The sequence below is a fragment of the Podarcis tiliguerta genome, assembly GCF_965153285.1.
Source record: "Podarcis tiliguerta genome assembly, chromosome: 6".
Lineage (NCBI taxonomy): Eukaryota > Metazoa > Chordata > Lepidosauria > Squamata > Lacertidae > Podarcis > Podarcis tiliguerta.
Genome location: NC_139539.1, coordinates 7,428,758 through 7,446,396, shown reverse-complemented (window position 1 = coordinate 7,446,396; position 17,639 = coordinate 7,428,758). Strand labels below are relative to the sequence as shown.

At 44.7% G+C, this 17,639-nt stretch overlaps 1 protein-coding gene across 6 annotated transcripts in view; it reads right to left on the bottom strand.

The window, feature by feature from the left end:
- Nucleotides 1-17,639, bottom strand: part of MYT1 (myelin transcription factor 1) — a 171,376-nt gene that overhangs the window by 22,153 nt on the left and 131,584 nt on the right. For 3 of the 6 annotated variants that reach the window (XM_083447275.1, XM_083447274.1, XM_083447277.1), the window contains exons 15-18: nucleotides 13,769-13,831; nucleotides 13,514-13,582; nucleotides 8,258-8,320; nucleotides 968-1,051 (exon numbers count right to left, since the gene is read on the bottom strand). In XM_083447275.1, coding sequence (XP_083303401.1) covers nucleotides 968-1,051; nucleotides 8,258-8,320; nucleotides 13,514-13,582; nucleotides 13,769-13,831 — 279 coding nt within the window. The remainder of the gene's footprint in view (nucleotides 1-967; nucleotides 1,052-8,257; nucleotides 8,321-13,513; nucleotides 13,583-13,768; nucleotides 13,832-17,639) is intronic. The other 3 variants (XM_083447276.1, XM_083447278.1, XM_083447279.1) reach the window with 1 other exon arrangement.

Sequence of the window (17,639 nt, the reverse complement as noted above, 5' to 3'; positions counted from 1 at the left end):
TAAAAAACAACAACAACAAAAAACCTGTAAAAGGTAAAGGACCCCTTACTGTTAGGTCCAGTTGCAAACGACTCTGGGGTTGTGGCGCTCATCTCGCTTTATTGGCCGAGGGAGCTGACGTTTGTCCGCAGACAGTTTTTCTGGGTCATGTGGCCAGCATGACTAAGCCACTCCTGGTGAAACCAGAGGAGCGCACGGAAATGCTGTTTACCTTCCCACTGGAGTGGTACCTATTTATCTACTTGCATTTTGATGTGCTTTTGAACTGCTAGGTTGGCAGGAGCAGGAACCGAACAACAGGAGCTGACCCCATCACAGGGATTCGAACCGCCAACCTTCTGATCGGCAAGCCCAAGGCTCAGTGGTTTACGCCACAGCACCACCAGTTTTACACCAAAGTGTCATTAGGTACAACAGGTAATCCTACTGAACTGCTAACAGTTAAGTGCATGCTCAATGCAGTGGAACAATATCACTTTAGTGATATCAGAAGCCAGGACATCATTCCACTTAATCAATCAACTCAACCAGCTGATTCCTGCATTGCAGGGGCTTGGACTTAATGACCCTTGGGGTCCCTTCTAACTCTTCAATTCTATTATTAAATGATGTTCGGTCCTTTTGGAAGACATCTGAAGGCAGCCCTGTATATGAAAGTTTTAGATGTTTGATGTTTTACTGTGTTCTTGTATCTGTTGGGAGCCACCCAGAGTGGCTGGGGCAACCCAGTCAGGTGGGTGTGGGGTAAATATAACTAAAATATCATCATCATCAAAGTTCAAGGATGCAATTCAGCCACTGAGGATGCTCAGTCCTTGTTTGGGGTGGGCCTGGGGAAAATTACAAGAACTAGAAAGGACCACATTTGGACACCAGACTTGGGGAACTGCTAGGATCTTGTGTGTTGAAAGGAAACGATGTACATCTTCATGTCCACATTTTGCCTGGGAATTGTCTTCTCACTTACTTCATCAGCTCTGGATCCTCTTTGTCATCCTTGGTGGGGGTGATCTTGATCCCACTTTTCTTGGCACGAGGGCAGCCCGACAGACTACATTTTTTAAAAAGAAGAAGAAGAAAAGAGAAGTCACCTTACTTGCAGCCTGGCAGTGTTTTTCCTGCTCCCAGAACTCAAGTCGCTTCCAACGCCCTCCAACCTCCATTAATTTATCATTCCTTCCCCCTTTCTCAAGGACTCAGGGTAGGAAGAGGCTATATTCCCTGTCCCAAATGCACACGATCTGAATTAGATAAAGTATGCAGGGGTAGAATAAAACTGAGGTGGGCACAGTGTTGGGATACTGCCAGGACAAAGTCCATCATGACTCCACGTCGCCTCCGGACGATCCATCGATCTCCCGTAGATACAGTATCAGCAATTAGCGACACGAGCTCCCAGAAATAGCTTGCCACATTCCAGAGCTGATGCACGCTCTATCAGCAGAATTCACACAGCGAAAGATGCACTCAGGAGAGCATATTTACAACTTTATTCAGCGTTGGTCAGAACAAAGAGAAAACATGACTGCCTGCTTCAGTGTCTCAGACACACAGAGAGAAACGAAACGAATAGACAAAACATAAACTTCCTGTGAAAAGGAAATATGCAGACACTGTGACTCACAAAGCCTGCTCCCTTTTAAGGTGGAACGGAAATATCCTAACACAGAGATGGGAGAGAGCACCTTTCATATCAGCAGTTCAACTCATTTTCTGGGCTTCACCCAAGGAATTGACCCGGTCTGTCCAAACCCACGCAAGGACAGCCAAGTGTGACTTATAGCACAGCACTCAATGCACCTAAGGCCCAAGCTGACAATATTAGAAACACACCGTCTTTCTGTGCAACCCTTCCTTTTTATCTCCACCGTGAATCAGATACGTGCATTGCTGGCATCATTTTAAACTCTTTCCGTTTGCCTCTTATATTCAAGTGAACCCTTTCTTCTCAGTACAGCTAGGATCTGCCATGTCCTTTGCACTCTAATTCTGGACCTTACCTTTCAGCTGGACTATTGTGACTTTCATAGGCTTTCTATCTTATTTCATAGACTTTCTATCTTATTTCATAGACTTTCTATCTTATTTAAATCCCCTCCTTGTTCAGTGGACGCTTGGGTTGCAAACGTGATCCGTGCAGGAGGCACATGCGCAACCCACAGTGCTGTGTCTGCACACGCGTGGGTCACGATTCGGCGCTTCTGCGCATACGCAAAGCACGATTTAGTGCCTCTGTGCATGTGTGAGCGCCAAAACCAGGAAGTAACCTGTTCCGGTACTTCCGGGTTCGGCGCAGTGCGCAACCCAAAAACGCACAACCTGAAGCATCTGTAATCCGAGGTATGACTGTATTTTATTCCCCTGGCACTGATGTAATGTGCAAAAACCTCAGGTTGAGTACTTAATTCGTTCCGGAGGTCCGTTCTTAACCTGAAGCACCACTTTAGCTAATGGGGCCACCCGCTGCTGCTGCACCACCGGAGCACGATTTCTGTCCTCACCCTGAAGCAAAGTTCTTAACCCAAGGTACTATTTCTAGGTTAGCGGAGTCTGTAACCTGAAGCATTTGTAACCCGAGGTACCACTGTAGCTGTGCCTCACAGAACTACATTTTCCATAGTCACTGGGGAGAGGGAATGGGTGCTTAGACTAGTTTTACCTATTGTGTATCTATGGAAGTCGGGTCCCCCCCCCCCACCAATGCAGGATGTTTACTCTGCCTCTAACAACCCTCTGTAGTGTAGGGTACAAATGGGGAACTGCCACCGATGAGTTTCCTTGCATTGCATGCTTCCAATTTGTCCCTCCTGAGCTCCCGCTTGTGACGCTGCTCGCTCGGCCTGGGGGCATAGTGCTTAAGCTAGCTGAGGCCATGCAGAATAAAGCCCTTTCCTGTTGTTTAAAAAGACTTGCACCTTTTCTTGTGAATGAGCTATGCACTGCTGTCTTAGGCATGGTGCATCGTACGGACTCCCCCTCCTTCTTTCCCATGGACTTGTAGAAACCCAGCTGCAGGGCTTGTGCTAAGAGCCACACCAGGAACTGCAGAGAACTCTGATGTTACCAAACCAGCGTGGAGAGCCTGTAACAAGTCTTTTCTGCAGAGAGCACATACACTGGTACCTTGGTTCTCAAACACGCTGGTACTCAAATGCCTTGGTTCTCAAATTCCAAAAACCCGGAAGTAAGTGTTCTGGTTTCAGAATGTTTTTCGGAAGCCGAACGTCCGATGCAGTTGTCATTTATTGTTTCTGGAGCACCTGCACCAAACAGAAGCTGCGCCTTGGTTTTCGAACATTTCGGAAGTCAAACAGACTTCCGGAACTGATTAAGTTTGGTGCTTTTGTTTTTGCTATTTATTTTGCGTTTTTGTTTTTGAGGCTTTTTCAGTTAATTTGTTTTTGTGACTGTGTGGAGCTACTGATTGATTGATTGATTGTGTGGCTGTGGAAATGGATAAAGCCCCCCCCCCCCATCCAAACAATGACTAGCATCAGTGCAGGCGAGAACAAAAAGCTGATTTTTATTTTTATCATCTGCAATACTGTCTTATTTATTTTATAGTACAGTACATTGATTATTGCTTTCATTTCATGGATCCATGGCCTCGTTAGATAGTAAAATTCATGTTAAATTGCTGTTTTAAGGGTTGTTTTTAAAAGTCTGGAACGGATTAATCCAGGTTGCATTAGTTTCTATGGGAAAGGGCGCCTTGGTTTTGGAACACTTTGGATTTTGGAACGGACTTCTGGAATGGATTGAGTACCAAGGTACCACTGTATTCAACTCTCTGGATCTCGGTGATCATGCAACTTTCCCACCTCCATTTAATGTCCCCACACTGCAACCCTGTTGCATGCATCAAAGTAGCATTCCTCATTTCAATTCCCGTTTCATTTCAATTCCCTTTCTCCTTACACAAGCTTCTCTTCTCCTGGGGCCAATGGCGTAGCGTGGGGGGTGCAGGGGGGGCCGGCCACACCAGGCGCAACATCTGGGGGGGGGCGCTCGCACTTGCAGCTCTCTGCCCCACCTGGCTCACTCACTCTCTCTCACTGCAGTGCTGGCTGTGCGAATCCGATCCGAGCCGCCGGGTCGCCGCCCACTGTGGAGGGGAGGGTGCCAGGCGTGCGGTGCGGTGCGGAGAGAGAGAGAGGGACTATCTGGGGGAGGGACAGTGCAGCGGGGGGGGGGGCGCAAATTACTTGCCTTGCCCCGGGTGCTGACAACCCACGCTACGCCACTGCCTGGGGCCAGTGGAAAACCTCTGCATTTCTCAGTCTTGCCCCTATTTCTCTTTTGCCAACACACACACACACCTACCCCAGATTTCCTGCATAAGAATACTTGTGCATTCAGAGTGCTTTGTGTAACCTTATTTCGTTTCCCGAAATATTTTAAAGCCACTTTTACCCCTGTTTTACCCTTCACCGCTGCAGAACATCGACTTTCTGCAAAACTCCTTCCCTTCAACCGAACATCCCATTTTCCAGCTGCAAAAAGGAACAATTTCCCCCCTTTGATTCTCCTGCCTGGGTGCTTTGATCATTCTGTTTCCGCACCTCACAAAGGGACAAAGTGGTGGTGAAAATTAAGAAGGGAAAAGCGCGGGGGGAAGGAAGCCATTTGCTTTGAGGGGGAGAGACTTTGCAATTAATAGTGCCTAGATAAGAAGATATTTGCTAGCAGACGGCGGCTGTTAATGGAACTGTTCAGTTGGGAGGCTGTGAGCTGCCCATTAATGTTTGGAAAAAAAAAGATAATAGAAGTCATAAATAGGTGGTGTTATTAACTGGAAATTTTGTGTCAGCTAAAATCTGACCCTTTTGTCTTTTATTTTGCTGGAGAGAGCGAGAGCTTCTAATCCGATTCGGGGAAATATATATGATTCAAGAGATGAAAGGAGGGCTGACTTCTTGCCAACTTTTCACAAGCACACTGCAGCTTGCCCATTGAGCCACGAGCAAGTAAGGCACCTGTGAAACTGGAACGAAATTGTCGCCCTACTTGGGTGTTCACATGAGAACAATCATGCATTAAAGAGGGCAGGGCTGGATTTAGGTTTGATGAGGCCCTCAGCTACTGAAGGTAACGGGGCCCTTTATAGGTCCAGCTGTCCTTTGTCCACAACAAATTGTCGCCGTATTTTGTGTGTTGAATATATGCTATATGGTTATTTATGGACCTAATAGGTATCTAAAGCCATTTGCACATGTTGCCGTGCAACCAGTCCATGCAGAATGTAGGCACCCTATATATAGAAATGAGCAAACCAGTGATATTTTAGGGAGCAGGCTAGCAGACAGGGCCCATTACTTACATCATAGGAGCCTACACAACACAAAGCACTGTTGCTGCATGAAGGTTTTATTTTATTTGCTTTTTTAGGACCCATGTACCTACGGGACCGCCTCTCCTGGTATGCCCCGCGGAGGACCTTAAGGTCCACAAATGACAACAGTCGCAAGTCCCAAGTCGCAAGGTGGTTAGATTGGTCTCAGCTAGGGCCAGGGCCTTTTCAGTACTGGCCCTAACTTGGTGGAACGCTCTGTCACAAGAGACCAGGGCCCTGTGGAACTTGACATCTTTCCGCAGGGCCTGCAAGACAGAGCTGTTTCGCCTGGCCTTTGGTTTGGACTCAGTCTGACCCTTATGTTTCCCTCCCCTTATGGTTTTGATCTATGGGCTACTTTTAAAATGAAGCTGCATTTTAAATTATATTTTAACCTGCATTTTAAATTGGTTTATTTTTATTGTAATTTTACTGGTGTTAGCCGCCCTGAGCCCCACTCCGGCCGGGGAGGGCGGGCTATAAATAAAAATATATTATTATTTATTATTATTATTTTATATTTTAGAAATGTACAGTACATCCAGTTTTTTCCCCTTTAATTTTTTTGGGGCCCCCAAGAGAGCAGGGCCCTAAGCTATAGCTTGTTTAGCTTATACGTAAATCTGGCACTGATTAGATGGGGGGGCACTATCCAGCCAGCAACTGGGAGCTAGAATGGTGTTGGCTGAGGTGAGCCCTTACTCCACCAGTTACAGAAAAAGCTGGGCTTTCGTATCTCCCACCTCAAAACCGGGAAGCAGCACTTTAAAGCAGAAGGGCACAGCAAATGAAAACAGAAGTTCATAAGAAAGCGAGAACATCTTGGCTGGAGGGTGGGTGGGTTATCATCCCCAAAGTATTTATTGCGCCATGTTGCAACTTTTCCCTTCATTGCACCGCGCACCAACTCCACCTCATCTGCAATCCATATTCTCTCCTCAACATGTTTCCCTTTCTCTGCTTTTTCCTTCATTGATCACGGAAGGAATTTGCCTTTAAAAGGCCATTTGCTGTAGATATGAACCAAGAAATGTGTGGAAAATTGAGAAGGGAAGGAGTACCAGCCAAGTTGAGGGAAGTCAAAAATGAGAGAATGGTTTTATAAATTGTTTGAATTGTATTAATTTGTCTTATTTGTAAACTGAATAAAAATTATATTTTTAAAAAATAAATAAATAAAAGGCCATTTGCTTTCTACAATCCCCCTTCCCCAAGCCAAGCAAAATGCAAGAGAACTTCAGGGAGGTGGTTTATTATTAGGATAATTTATTGCGATGGAGCCAGTCGGGAGGCCTTGGGAAGCAAACCCTATCTGCACGATAAGCATTTTTAATTTTCCGTCTCCTTCCTCTGCCCCACGAATCTCCTGGCCTTCAAAAGTGGCATTAACCCTTCACTAAAATTCTTAGGATTTTTCTGGGCCCTGCCCTCCTAGATCCACCATTCCTTTCTCAATCTCTCTGTCAAAACCCAATAGTCGTCTGAGACCATCTTTCCCCATATATCCTCTGTCTTTCAATGTCTTCCTCCCCATTCTCCTGAGAGGCTGTTTCTGGTTTCACTTGCCCTCCCATCACAGAGATGTGCTAAAAAAAAAAGAAATAAGAATTTGCATCACAGAAGAGGGCACCAGTTTGTGTATGGCAGTTTATATGTATTGCCTCTAACTTAGGACTCAGCTATACAGCTGCAAATAAAATGTTTTCAATGTGTTGTAAAGTGCAATATACAAAAGTGACACTAGAGGGCGAGGGTGAGCTATGCCAAATTCAATGCATTTTTCAAAACTTTTTTTTTTTTAAAGCATTTTCACAGCGGTTTTTTATATGTGTGTAGATTCCACCTTAGAAATGATTGCTGCAAATAATCCTCAGCTGCCACCTCAACTGGGGATGGGCAATTTTAAGGCCTCTCCTGAGTGTCTTTAAAGCAGACTTGGCCTGAACAGAGGACATTTTCAAGTAGAGAATTGTCCTTTTCAAGCTCTTCAAAACAGAGGGCTGTCCTCTGTAAAGTAGGGCATATAGCCACCCCAGATATGCTGTTTCGGGGGGGGGGGGATGGCTACAGGGGCTGGCAAGCCAGAAACCTTTGCAATGGGGTGGGTTGTGATCAACACAGGGTGCAGCGAGTCAGAGTTCAGTACATGTTTGCTGGCTGAGGTAAAATATAAATCTCACATGCTCCATCCCTTTAAAAGCTGCTTATTTCGTGAGAAGTGGCTGCCGACTGCTCACTTGGCCTCATGGTTGCCCGATAGTGCATTTCGAATCCTTTTCCAGGACCTCAAAAGTCTCAGTTGTCGCTGACAAGTCACATACGAGGGGAGGGAAATTGTACTCAAAGCTGCTTCCTTTTTATCACACAGCAGCACAGAAGCCATTCCACCTCACGGAAGTGCCTCAAAGGACCGTGGTGGCCATGCTTTGTGGCAATTTCTCATCCTCGCATAAAACAGCAACAAAGCCAGATGTATCAGCCATCGCTCACGAATGACCTAGCCTTCAAAGCAGAGCTTTCTGAACTTTTCACGTTGGCGGCACGCACTTTTTAGACCTGCATCATTTCACAACACAGTACAGTGGTACCTCGGGTTAAGTACTTCATTCGTTCTGGAGGTCCGTTCTTAACCTGAAACTGTTCTTAACCTGAAGCACCGCTTTAGCTATTGGGGCCTCCTGCTGCCGCCATGCTGCTGTAGCCCAATTTCTGTTCTTAAACTGAAGCACTATTTCTGGGTTAGCGGAGTGTGTAACCTGAAGCGTATGTAACCTGAAGCGTATGTAACCCGAGGTACCACTGTAATTCAGACCTTGAAAAACCTTGCGCCTGCCCCTCCTCAGTTTTTCCCAGGCAGCTTCCATCTCGCTTCCTCCTCAGTTTCCCCTCACCTCTCTCCACATTGCACAAAGAAGTCTGACTCACCTCCTGTGTGAGGCATAATTTCCTGTTATGTGGCCGGAGCCGTCACAGCCGGGCGTTGGGCACCTGAAGAAGGATAAGAGAAAGAGAAGCAGCTGAGGAACAAAGCTGCAAACCGATGGTGGCATTCAAGTCAATCTATTTCAAATGACACCGGCACGACTGCTGTCCAACCCGTTTGCCTTCAGCTTCCACAGCAAAACAAGGATAAAATGATTTTGCAGACAGTTGATTTGCCAAACATGTTTGGGGGTCTCCCTCTCTCGCCACTGAGCTATTTGTCAGTGTTTCAGGCCTTACATGGATTTCCAGGCAGTATCAAAGAAGAAAATGCAAAAATAACAGAAGTAGATGCACAATCCTATTCAATGCTCCGTGGCTATGGCTATAGGATGGGTATGGGAAACCTGGTGAAAACGAGAGGATTAAAACTTGCGCTGGAACGAAAAATGCAACCATTTCCCTACGCTCATCTTTACCAAATTCAAATTTCAATGTAAGCAAACAGTCTTTATTCAATTCTACAGAATACGGGTCTGGGTAACAAAGCTCTCCTCCAACGGAAACCGCCAACACAACTTGAAATTCATTGTTCTTATCAGTAAGAAGATGTTTTCGAATACGAAGCAGAAATTTCTGGTGCTTCGCTCACCTGTCTTCCTCTTTAGTGCTGCAGTGGGCAGAAGGTGGGCAGACAACTCTGACCTGATGCCCTGCAGAGCTCAAGTTCTGAGAAGCAAACATTGAATTTGGTTTCATTTCTAAGCTTGGTTGCTTAAGAGGAACACGGTGCATTCTCCCATTTTCACCTTGTTGCATCTTCACTGTCACTGATGTATAGAAATGTAAGCTTTGCAACTCATAACTCTTAGTATTTGCTACTCTGTCTCTGCATATCATGGGCGCCTATGCTTCATCTCACAAGGGGATGGTGCTTTTTTGCTTCCCGCCTTTTGAATGTTGTTGTAACCCTCCAAATGTTGTGGAAGTACAACCGATTGAGGCTGTTGGGAATTGGTCTCCAACAACAACTGGAGGGCAACATGTTTGGTGCCCATTGTTGAAGGAGATGCAAATGTTGGGATTTGCCACCAAAGTAGCCACATTCTCATCTTTTCCTTTAGTAGTAATGCTTGATGTAGAAGTGTAGGAGCTTTGTCACTGAATTGTAGCTAGCCATGAAAGGTCAAGCCACCTAAACTTGCCATATCTGCAGCTGCTTTCAACTAAAAATGGAAGGGAGATCTTGGATCACCCACACCTCCTCTGTTTTGGTCTTGGCATCCTGGAGTACTGATGGATATCAGATTTCCTGCTTTGAGTCTTGAGAATGACAAGTGCACACCAGCTTTTTAGGATCTACTCTACTTGCCCTGAAAAGGGGGAGGAGCTAGAAAAGGTGCCCTATTCACACTGTGATCAGCTCCTGCCCAGAAACCAATGTCCCCATTGTGGAAGGATGTGTGGATCCAGAATTGGCCTCTACAGTCACCTACGGACTCATTGTTAAAACCGTGTTGATGGAAGACAATCTTACTCGGCTACGAGTGATTGCGAAGAAGAAGTATTCTACTACCCGCACAACATATTTTGGCTTTCTCTGTGGTGGAAGTTGTGTTAATATCTCCATTTATGAGTCAGACCCAATACTGATGGAGTCCCAGACTCCCCAGATCTGTTTCCCAGACCCTTTACTTTTCCTTTCTCTTCTCTAAGACTGTAATCTTTTCCGACTTTAAGTGAAAGACACCTGACAGCATCCTCAGAATCAGGCAATGCTCCTAAGAACACACATTTGTACAGATACATGGAAACAAATGCAGCATTGATCATAAGACAAAATACTAAACCTTTTCCGGTCACGGGGTGGGGTGAGGGAGAAATTGAGTTTAATTCAGTTCACAGTTTCAGGTCTGCTCTTATTTGATCCAAACGCTTTCTCCCATTTCAGCTTTGCAATGAGAAACAACTGAGTAAGGGCACCCTGGCCTTTGACATTCGAGGTGTATGTTTTTGAAGACCCGCCCTATTCTGGTGACTGTAATTTGTTCTCTGAACCATTTTTGATGTTGTATTTTAAATGGCTGTGATCCACCCTGGGACCTTAGGGCAACGGGCAGGTAATGAATCACAATCACCACCGTAATTTCACTCTTTGTTATGTACTAAAGTTCTCACCCTGGGCCAGCAGGGGGATACTGTAGATAGTTATGCAAATAAGGGATCGAAAGTGACGTTCAGTGATTGGATAGTTTTAGAAAATTGTTACAGTTACGTTGTACTGGAGCTCTATATAAGCAGGCTGACTGAACCCTTCAGTTCAGTTCTGTTCTGGCCTGTGAATAAACAAGAGCTATTTGAAGAATCGCTGTGTCGTCTGATATGTTCACCCACAACTTAACACTCTTGATTCAAAGTAATACATTGGAAGGGAACACAGTGTACAGAATGGTGTTTTTACTAGCAGAGAGCAGGTACTTCTTAAAATATTTCAAGTTTGAAGAGGTGCAGCCCACACAGCGCTAAATATTTTGGGACATGTTCTAAAGAACTGTAACAAAACATTGACCATTCCAGGACTAAATGACTAAATGGCTGGATGACTAAAATCTCATCTAGCATCTTGAATGGGGAACGTGGTGGGAGACTTGAGGGTAGCAATAATTTGGAGACACAGGGATTATATTCTGCTTCATCTTGCACTAAGGCTGCCCAAGCAACTATTCACAACTCCTCTGGAGTAATTAACACCGTATTAAGACACTTGGCAGTTCCTGGAGGTTGATTTGAATCAGGGCCACACGTACCTGTGTGAAGAACATTGAAAGCAAGTATATCACTTGCTTTCTCAAGGCTTGTTTTGTTGACATTTGATGACTTGCTGCCCAATGAGTGAAATGAAAGCACCAAAACTAATGTGGTTGAGGCACTGCGACTTGGAATGAAAGAATGAACTCTAATGTGCACAGAATTGTGATCTGCTTCTCTTTCCCCGCGGTGTTATTAAATATCCTGTCAAGACGTTTTGGTCCTATTATTGTATTTTTATTGATATTTGTAAACTGCTCTGGGTAGTTTTCCCTCCTTTTTGGCTGAAGAGTGGGGTATTTTTTTTAAAAAAATAAATAAATAAAATAAAAGTGAATCATTCAATCATCTCTGAGGGGAAAAGAAGTCTACCAGGCTGGGAAGAACTTACCTTTTGGGGGAAATGAGATGGAAGCAATGTATGAAATTGGGCTATGGTGAAATCAGCAGCAAGCTGCATTTGGGCACATTCTGGGCAACAGCACAGTTCAGCTGCGCCTGGCTTTTTAACCATATATTGCGGGTGATTCCAGGCAGGGGCTCAATATTGCAAATGGGCGGTTCAGATATCGCAAGCAGGTTGTTGGCTTAAACCGTCCTCTGCCCCACAATAAGTATCTGTCTGAAATCACCCTGGAAGCACTTTGTGTTCATGTGCAAAGAAATACCGTATTTTTCGCTCTATAGGTCGCACTGTATGATAAGACGCACCTAGTTTGGGGGGGAGGAAACAAGAAGAAAAAAATTCTGAATCCCAGAAGCCAGAACAGCAAGAGGGATCTGGCTTCTGGGATAGCCTCTTGCTGTTCTGGCTTCGGGGACAGCCTTTGAAGCCTCCGCAGGGCAGCAAGGTGCCTTCACCCCGCTGCCCTGTGGAAGCTTTGCGCAGCTAACCCCAAGCTAGAAGAGTGAGATGGAGCGCTGCGCAGCACTCCGTCTCCCTGTTTTGGCTTTGGGCTTAGCCGCGCAGCCTGCATTCGCTCCTTAAGACACACACACATTTCCCCTTACTTTTTAGAAGGGAAAAAGTGCATCCTATAGAGCAAAAAATACGGTAACTTCTTTGGGGATTGTTCCAGAGGAGGACCTTCATTTCTTAAACATCCCAGTGCACTTTAGAAATAAACTATCCCTTGTTTAATTATATTTTGAGGGCTACATTTCCCCCCAAAAATAATTACTTAGGTTTCACCAAATGGCGCTTATTTCCCAACAAGAATGTATTTTTTAGTATTAGAATGGATACATACTGAGCACAATACCCCCCTCTCTCCAAACTGATTCACATAAGTATATTTTGGATCCAGCCTCCATCCATTCTTACTATTTCTCCCTTGTTTGCGTAGGTTGAATGTTAATGGAGTACAAGTCTCTCAACTATTCCAGCCTAGATTCTAGTTTAGTTCACCATGGCAAACCATTCCTGATGGAATAGTACTGGTTGGTTGAATTGGATGGCTGGACATTCAGTTCAGGGTCAGCCTGACCGAAAAACATCAAAAGTCACAATGGAGGAAAAAAATTAAGCCCTCAAAGTAGTCATGTCAAATGACTTCCGCTGAGAAGCAAGTGTTAAAACAACCGTTCACGTGAAGTAACCCGTCACGTTAATGTGAAAATGGTACTGACGGAAATACAACCAAATTACTGATTTTCCTCGCTTACTGGAGATCTTTACATTCACACCTTGAAAAATGCATGTGTTTCTTCCTCTTAGATCCCCCATTAAAATTCTTCTTTTGCAAACAGAAATCCTCCTAAAAGTTAACATACCACCCAGGTGCAATTCACCTGATTTGGCTTTGTATAAAGTATGTACGGATAGTTTGAGCGGTCGTTAATTTACTGTTGTCAACATGATGAGAAAGCCATCTTCAGATGGGGGGAACCGGTATGAACATTTTGGGCTTCACTAAGCTGTTCCTCAGGTAAAGAGGAAAGGCCCTCTGTAAATCTTGCGCAAACCCCTTACACAAATCACCCTTTTTTCTCAGCCTGTGGCAGAAAGTTAATCAACCCGTCCGGGGGTGGGAAATAGTACTGCTTTATTATCCAAGAAAATTTCTGGCAATGTTGCAATCTCCAAAAGACCATGAAGAGAGAAGTGTGAGGGGGGAAAAAGAAAGACACATCTTCAGGATAGCCAATAAAAAATATAAAAAATCTGCCTGGAGTTCAAAGGAATATATGTATCGGAAGATTCTAAGCCAATGATCTCCTAGCAGCAATTGAATATTATTCAACATGTTGCGTATCTCCCAGCTGAATATTGTTTTGTTTGCATTGGCAGTTTAAGTTCAATTTTTTTTAAACTCACAGGCAGGTTTCTTATTAGCCTTTTTCTAAAGGAAAAATGCAGAGGGAAGGGAGAAAAAGGCAGAGGGGTAGCGAAAAGGGGAGAGAGAGAAAGAGAGAGAGAGAGAGAGAGATTCAAGTTTAGCGCAAACATACTTGAGGTCAGCAGAGTGGGCAGCCATGAGATTTCTGAGGCTCTTGTCAGCAAGAGGGCAACCAGAAAGGCTGAAAAAGAAGAGATAGAATATTTGGGTAAGCTAAAAAAAAAAAAAAAGGTAGGGGAGGTAAAAGAAAAGGGGAAGAGGGAATAGAACCAAAGTATCCACACTATTTTTATATTTTTTTTAAAAAAGAGAGATCTTTAAGAGATTGTCAGAGCCTGAAAGAATAGCGTAGGTAAGGTCAACTAACCTGCGGTGAGAGGCATAATTCCCCGTGATGTGTCCGCTGCCATCACAGCCTGGGGTAGGGCAACTGAACAAAAATAATTATGGGGAAAAAAACGTGAGTGGCAAAAAAAATTAAAGAAACCAGTAAGATTCATGCATATGTAAAAAAATTTAAAAATATAAAAAGGGAGAAGAAAATCCTTCTTCTGTAGAAATCGGGGAGAAAAATTACCGTAGGGATTTTTTTTTAGGAGTCCAACCACGCTTCTTTCGTAAGCACCTTCGATTAGGAAATTTGGCATCTTGTCAGCAGGATTATATATATATATTTATATACAGCTATATAAATTGCATACACTGGCTAAGGCATTTTTGTGTGGGGCAGTGTAACTGACTGACATCTTAAGGGCACCCCCCACCACATTGCTTCCCCCCTTTCCTTTTTATAAAATCAATATACAAGATTTTCGAGACTTAGGACGAGAACACTTGAAGGCTTGCCTGCACGCATATGCACCTACTATACATTGAGATGTATAGTAAAGGATCTTCTCAGGTGAGGCAGGTAGCAAGCATGGAAAGGACAGTGATGATCTCCCAGCTGTGGGATACTTTTCCAAGAAACGTTTGCCTAGTTCCTACACAGTTACATTTTTGGCACCAGGTAAAAACAACCACAATAAAACAATAAACCACTCAATTTTCAGCCTTAAGTTTTAATTCTCTTGACTGCTTCTATGCTTTTTGTGGTGTCCTGCCTTGTTTTATCGGTACAGCGGTACCTCGGTTCTCGAACGTCTCCTTTGTCAAATGTTTCGGAACCTGAACACTGAAAACCCGGAAGTAAATGCTTCCGTTTTCGAACGCGCCTTGGAAGTCGAACGGCTTCCGCTGAGTTTTTTCTTCTATTTTCTCCATTGACTTTGCAGACCGCTCTTTGCGCCTCGGTTGTCGAACGCTTTGGAAGTCGAACGGTCTTCCGGTACGGATTATGTTCGACAACCGAGGTACCACTGTATTATTATTTTAACGGTTTTGCTGGGTTCCCTGTCCCCTTTTTCCCCATGTAAACCAGGCCTGTCCAACCGGTCTTCCTCCCCCCAAAAAGTTCAACAACTTTGGTCAATCCAATGGGTAGATCACTGCCAGGCTTTGTTTACAGTGGGAGTAGATCGCAGTCTCTTGGGAGTTGGACATGCCTGATGTAAACCATCCTGGGACATGAAGGAAAGGCAGTTTTATGAATGCCCGTAATTAATGCTGGTGCTCACTTTTAAACTTTTTAAACTACAGTGAGATTTCCTGGGCCTGCTCCCTGCTTGACCCCAGTGGCGTAGCGTGGGTTGTCAGCACCCGGGGCAAGGCAAGTAATTTGTGCCCCCTAACCCGGGGCAAGGCAAGTAATTTGCGCCCCCCCCGCTGCACTGTCCCTCCCCCAGATAGTCCCTCGCTCTCTCTCCGCACCGCACCGCACGCCTGGCACCCTCCCCTCCACAGTGGGCGGCAACCCGGCGGCTCGGATCGGATTCGCACAGCCAGCACTGCAGTGAGAGAGAGTGAGTGAGCCAGGTAGGGGCAGAGAGCTGCGAGTGCAAGCGCCCCCCCCCAGATGTTGCGCCCGGTGCGGCCGGCCCCCCCTGCACCCCCCACGCTATGCCACTGCTTGACCCTATAGAAAAAGCTGGGATGCCACACATGGGCAGGTCCTGTGTTGTGTTTATAGAGGACAGGTGATGGGAGGCAAGCCACTGAATAGACAGCAGTTTCCCCCTTTTATAAAATTCAAAAAATTCATGCATTGTGTCCTTTTGCTTCCTTAAGCAAGAGGTGGAGCTGGGAGAATGGTGTCTTGTTTTCATCTAGTTCATTATTTTGCCTACGGCAGTAGTCCACCAAATGCCTCTGGAAAAGCTTGGATGCAAGGCACAAGAACATCCCCCTATTGTTTGTTCCCAGGATATGGAATTCAGAGATGTGGTATCTCTGGACACAGAGTTTCTATTAAGCTGACACGGCTGACAGGAGGGGCTTGGATGGACAAGCAAGGAAAAGAGCAGGTAGGTGGTCCTGTAGAAAAGTAAAAGACTTCTGAGAAATGATTTATAATGAATTGAAAAAGATGTTTAAGATAACCTTTGCTAAAAAACCAGAAGCCTTTTTACTTGGGCTAACAAGGGATGGAATACCTAGGGAGCTAAAAAGGTTATTTATGTATGCAACAACAGGATGCTGCTTGCCCGAACTGGAAACAAGAGAAGACACCAAAAAAAAAGAAGAAAAGGTAACTAAGATGATGGACTATGCCAAAATGGCAAAGATGACCGCAAAGATCAGAGATCAAGATGGGGGAAAAGTTTGAGCAGGAATGGAAGAAATTTATAGGCTATTAAAAAGACCACTGTAAATATATTAAAACGTTAGCAGTTTGAGATAACATTAAAAAATTGGAAATTAAGATAAACAAGAGGGAAAACAAAGATTTGGAGATAAAATGAGATGCAAGAAATTATGTGGGAAAAGATTGGAACCCAGGGGAGGAGAGGGGAGAGGTCTATATTGTTTCTTTTTTCTGTTTGGGAAAAGCATTGAGTTTATGAATTCTGGGGTTATAAAATTTGAAAATAAAATACATTAAAAAAGGAAAAGAGCAGGTAGCGAGTCAAGATTTGGGTGGGTGGATCTGAGGAAGAGGTATTGCGTTTGAGGAGCTTGCCAGGATTGGTGAGGCTTGCGTGAATCGGGTAGTAGGAGCAACTAAGGCAGTTTTCGGCCTCTTTGCAACAACAGCACTTGCACAGGATAAGCCAGACTCCATTCTCACCCAGGTGCCCCTTGATGGTGGCCAGGGCCAGATTTAGGTTTGATGAGGCCCTAAGCTACTGAAGGTAATGGAGCCCTTTATATGTCCAGCTGTGCTTTGTCAACAACAAATTGTCGCTGGTTTTTGTCTTGAATATATGCTATATGGTAATTTATGGATCTAATAGGCATCGAAAGCCATTTGCACATGTTGCCATTCAACCAGTCTATGCAGAATGTAGGCATCCTATATTTAGAAATGAGCAAACCAGTGATATTTTAGGGAGCAGGCTAGCAGGCGGGGCCCATGACTTACATCATAGGAGCCTACACAAAACACTGTTGCTGTATGTAGGTTTTATTTTATTTGTTTTTTATCTTCTATTTTGGAAATGTACATCCAGTTTTCTTCCCTTTAATATTTTTTTATGCCCCCAAGAGAGTGGGACCCTAAGCTACAGCTTGTTTAGCTTATACGTAAATCTGGCACTGATGGTAGCTCATGTTGGGACATGAGTCCTCTTCTCCCTAGATGCTAATTAGTTGTGGTAATTGGATTATGCACTGTGCACCAGCACAAGGGTTATGGTGATTTTTGTAATTGTTAGCACTTGCATTTTGTTAAAAAAGCACCAAATCCATGCTTGTGAACAGCAATGGAATACAATTCTATCTCTCTCTCTAAAGCGAACTGAACATGGAAGCACAATGCCAGAGGGCTGCTGCTGCTGCTGCTAAAACCAATCCACTGGATTGCACTGTCTTGGAACAAAAACGTTGTAGAAGAGTTTGGATTTGATATCCCGCTTTATCACTACCCAAAGGAGTCTCAAAGCGGCTAACATTCTCCTTTCCCTTCCTCCCCCACAACAAACACTCTGTGAGGTGAGTGGGGCTGAGAGACTTCAGAGAAGTGTGACTGGCCCAAGGTCACCCAGCAGCTGCATGTGGAGGAGCGGAGACGCGAACCCGGTTCCCCAGATTACGAATCTACCGCTCTTAACCACTACACCACACTGGCTGTAGGAATCCTATACGGTAGCACCTTGGTTTATGTAACCCTCTGGTTATGTAATCTTCACGTTACGAAAGCT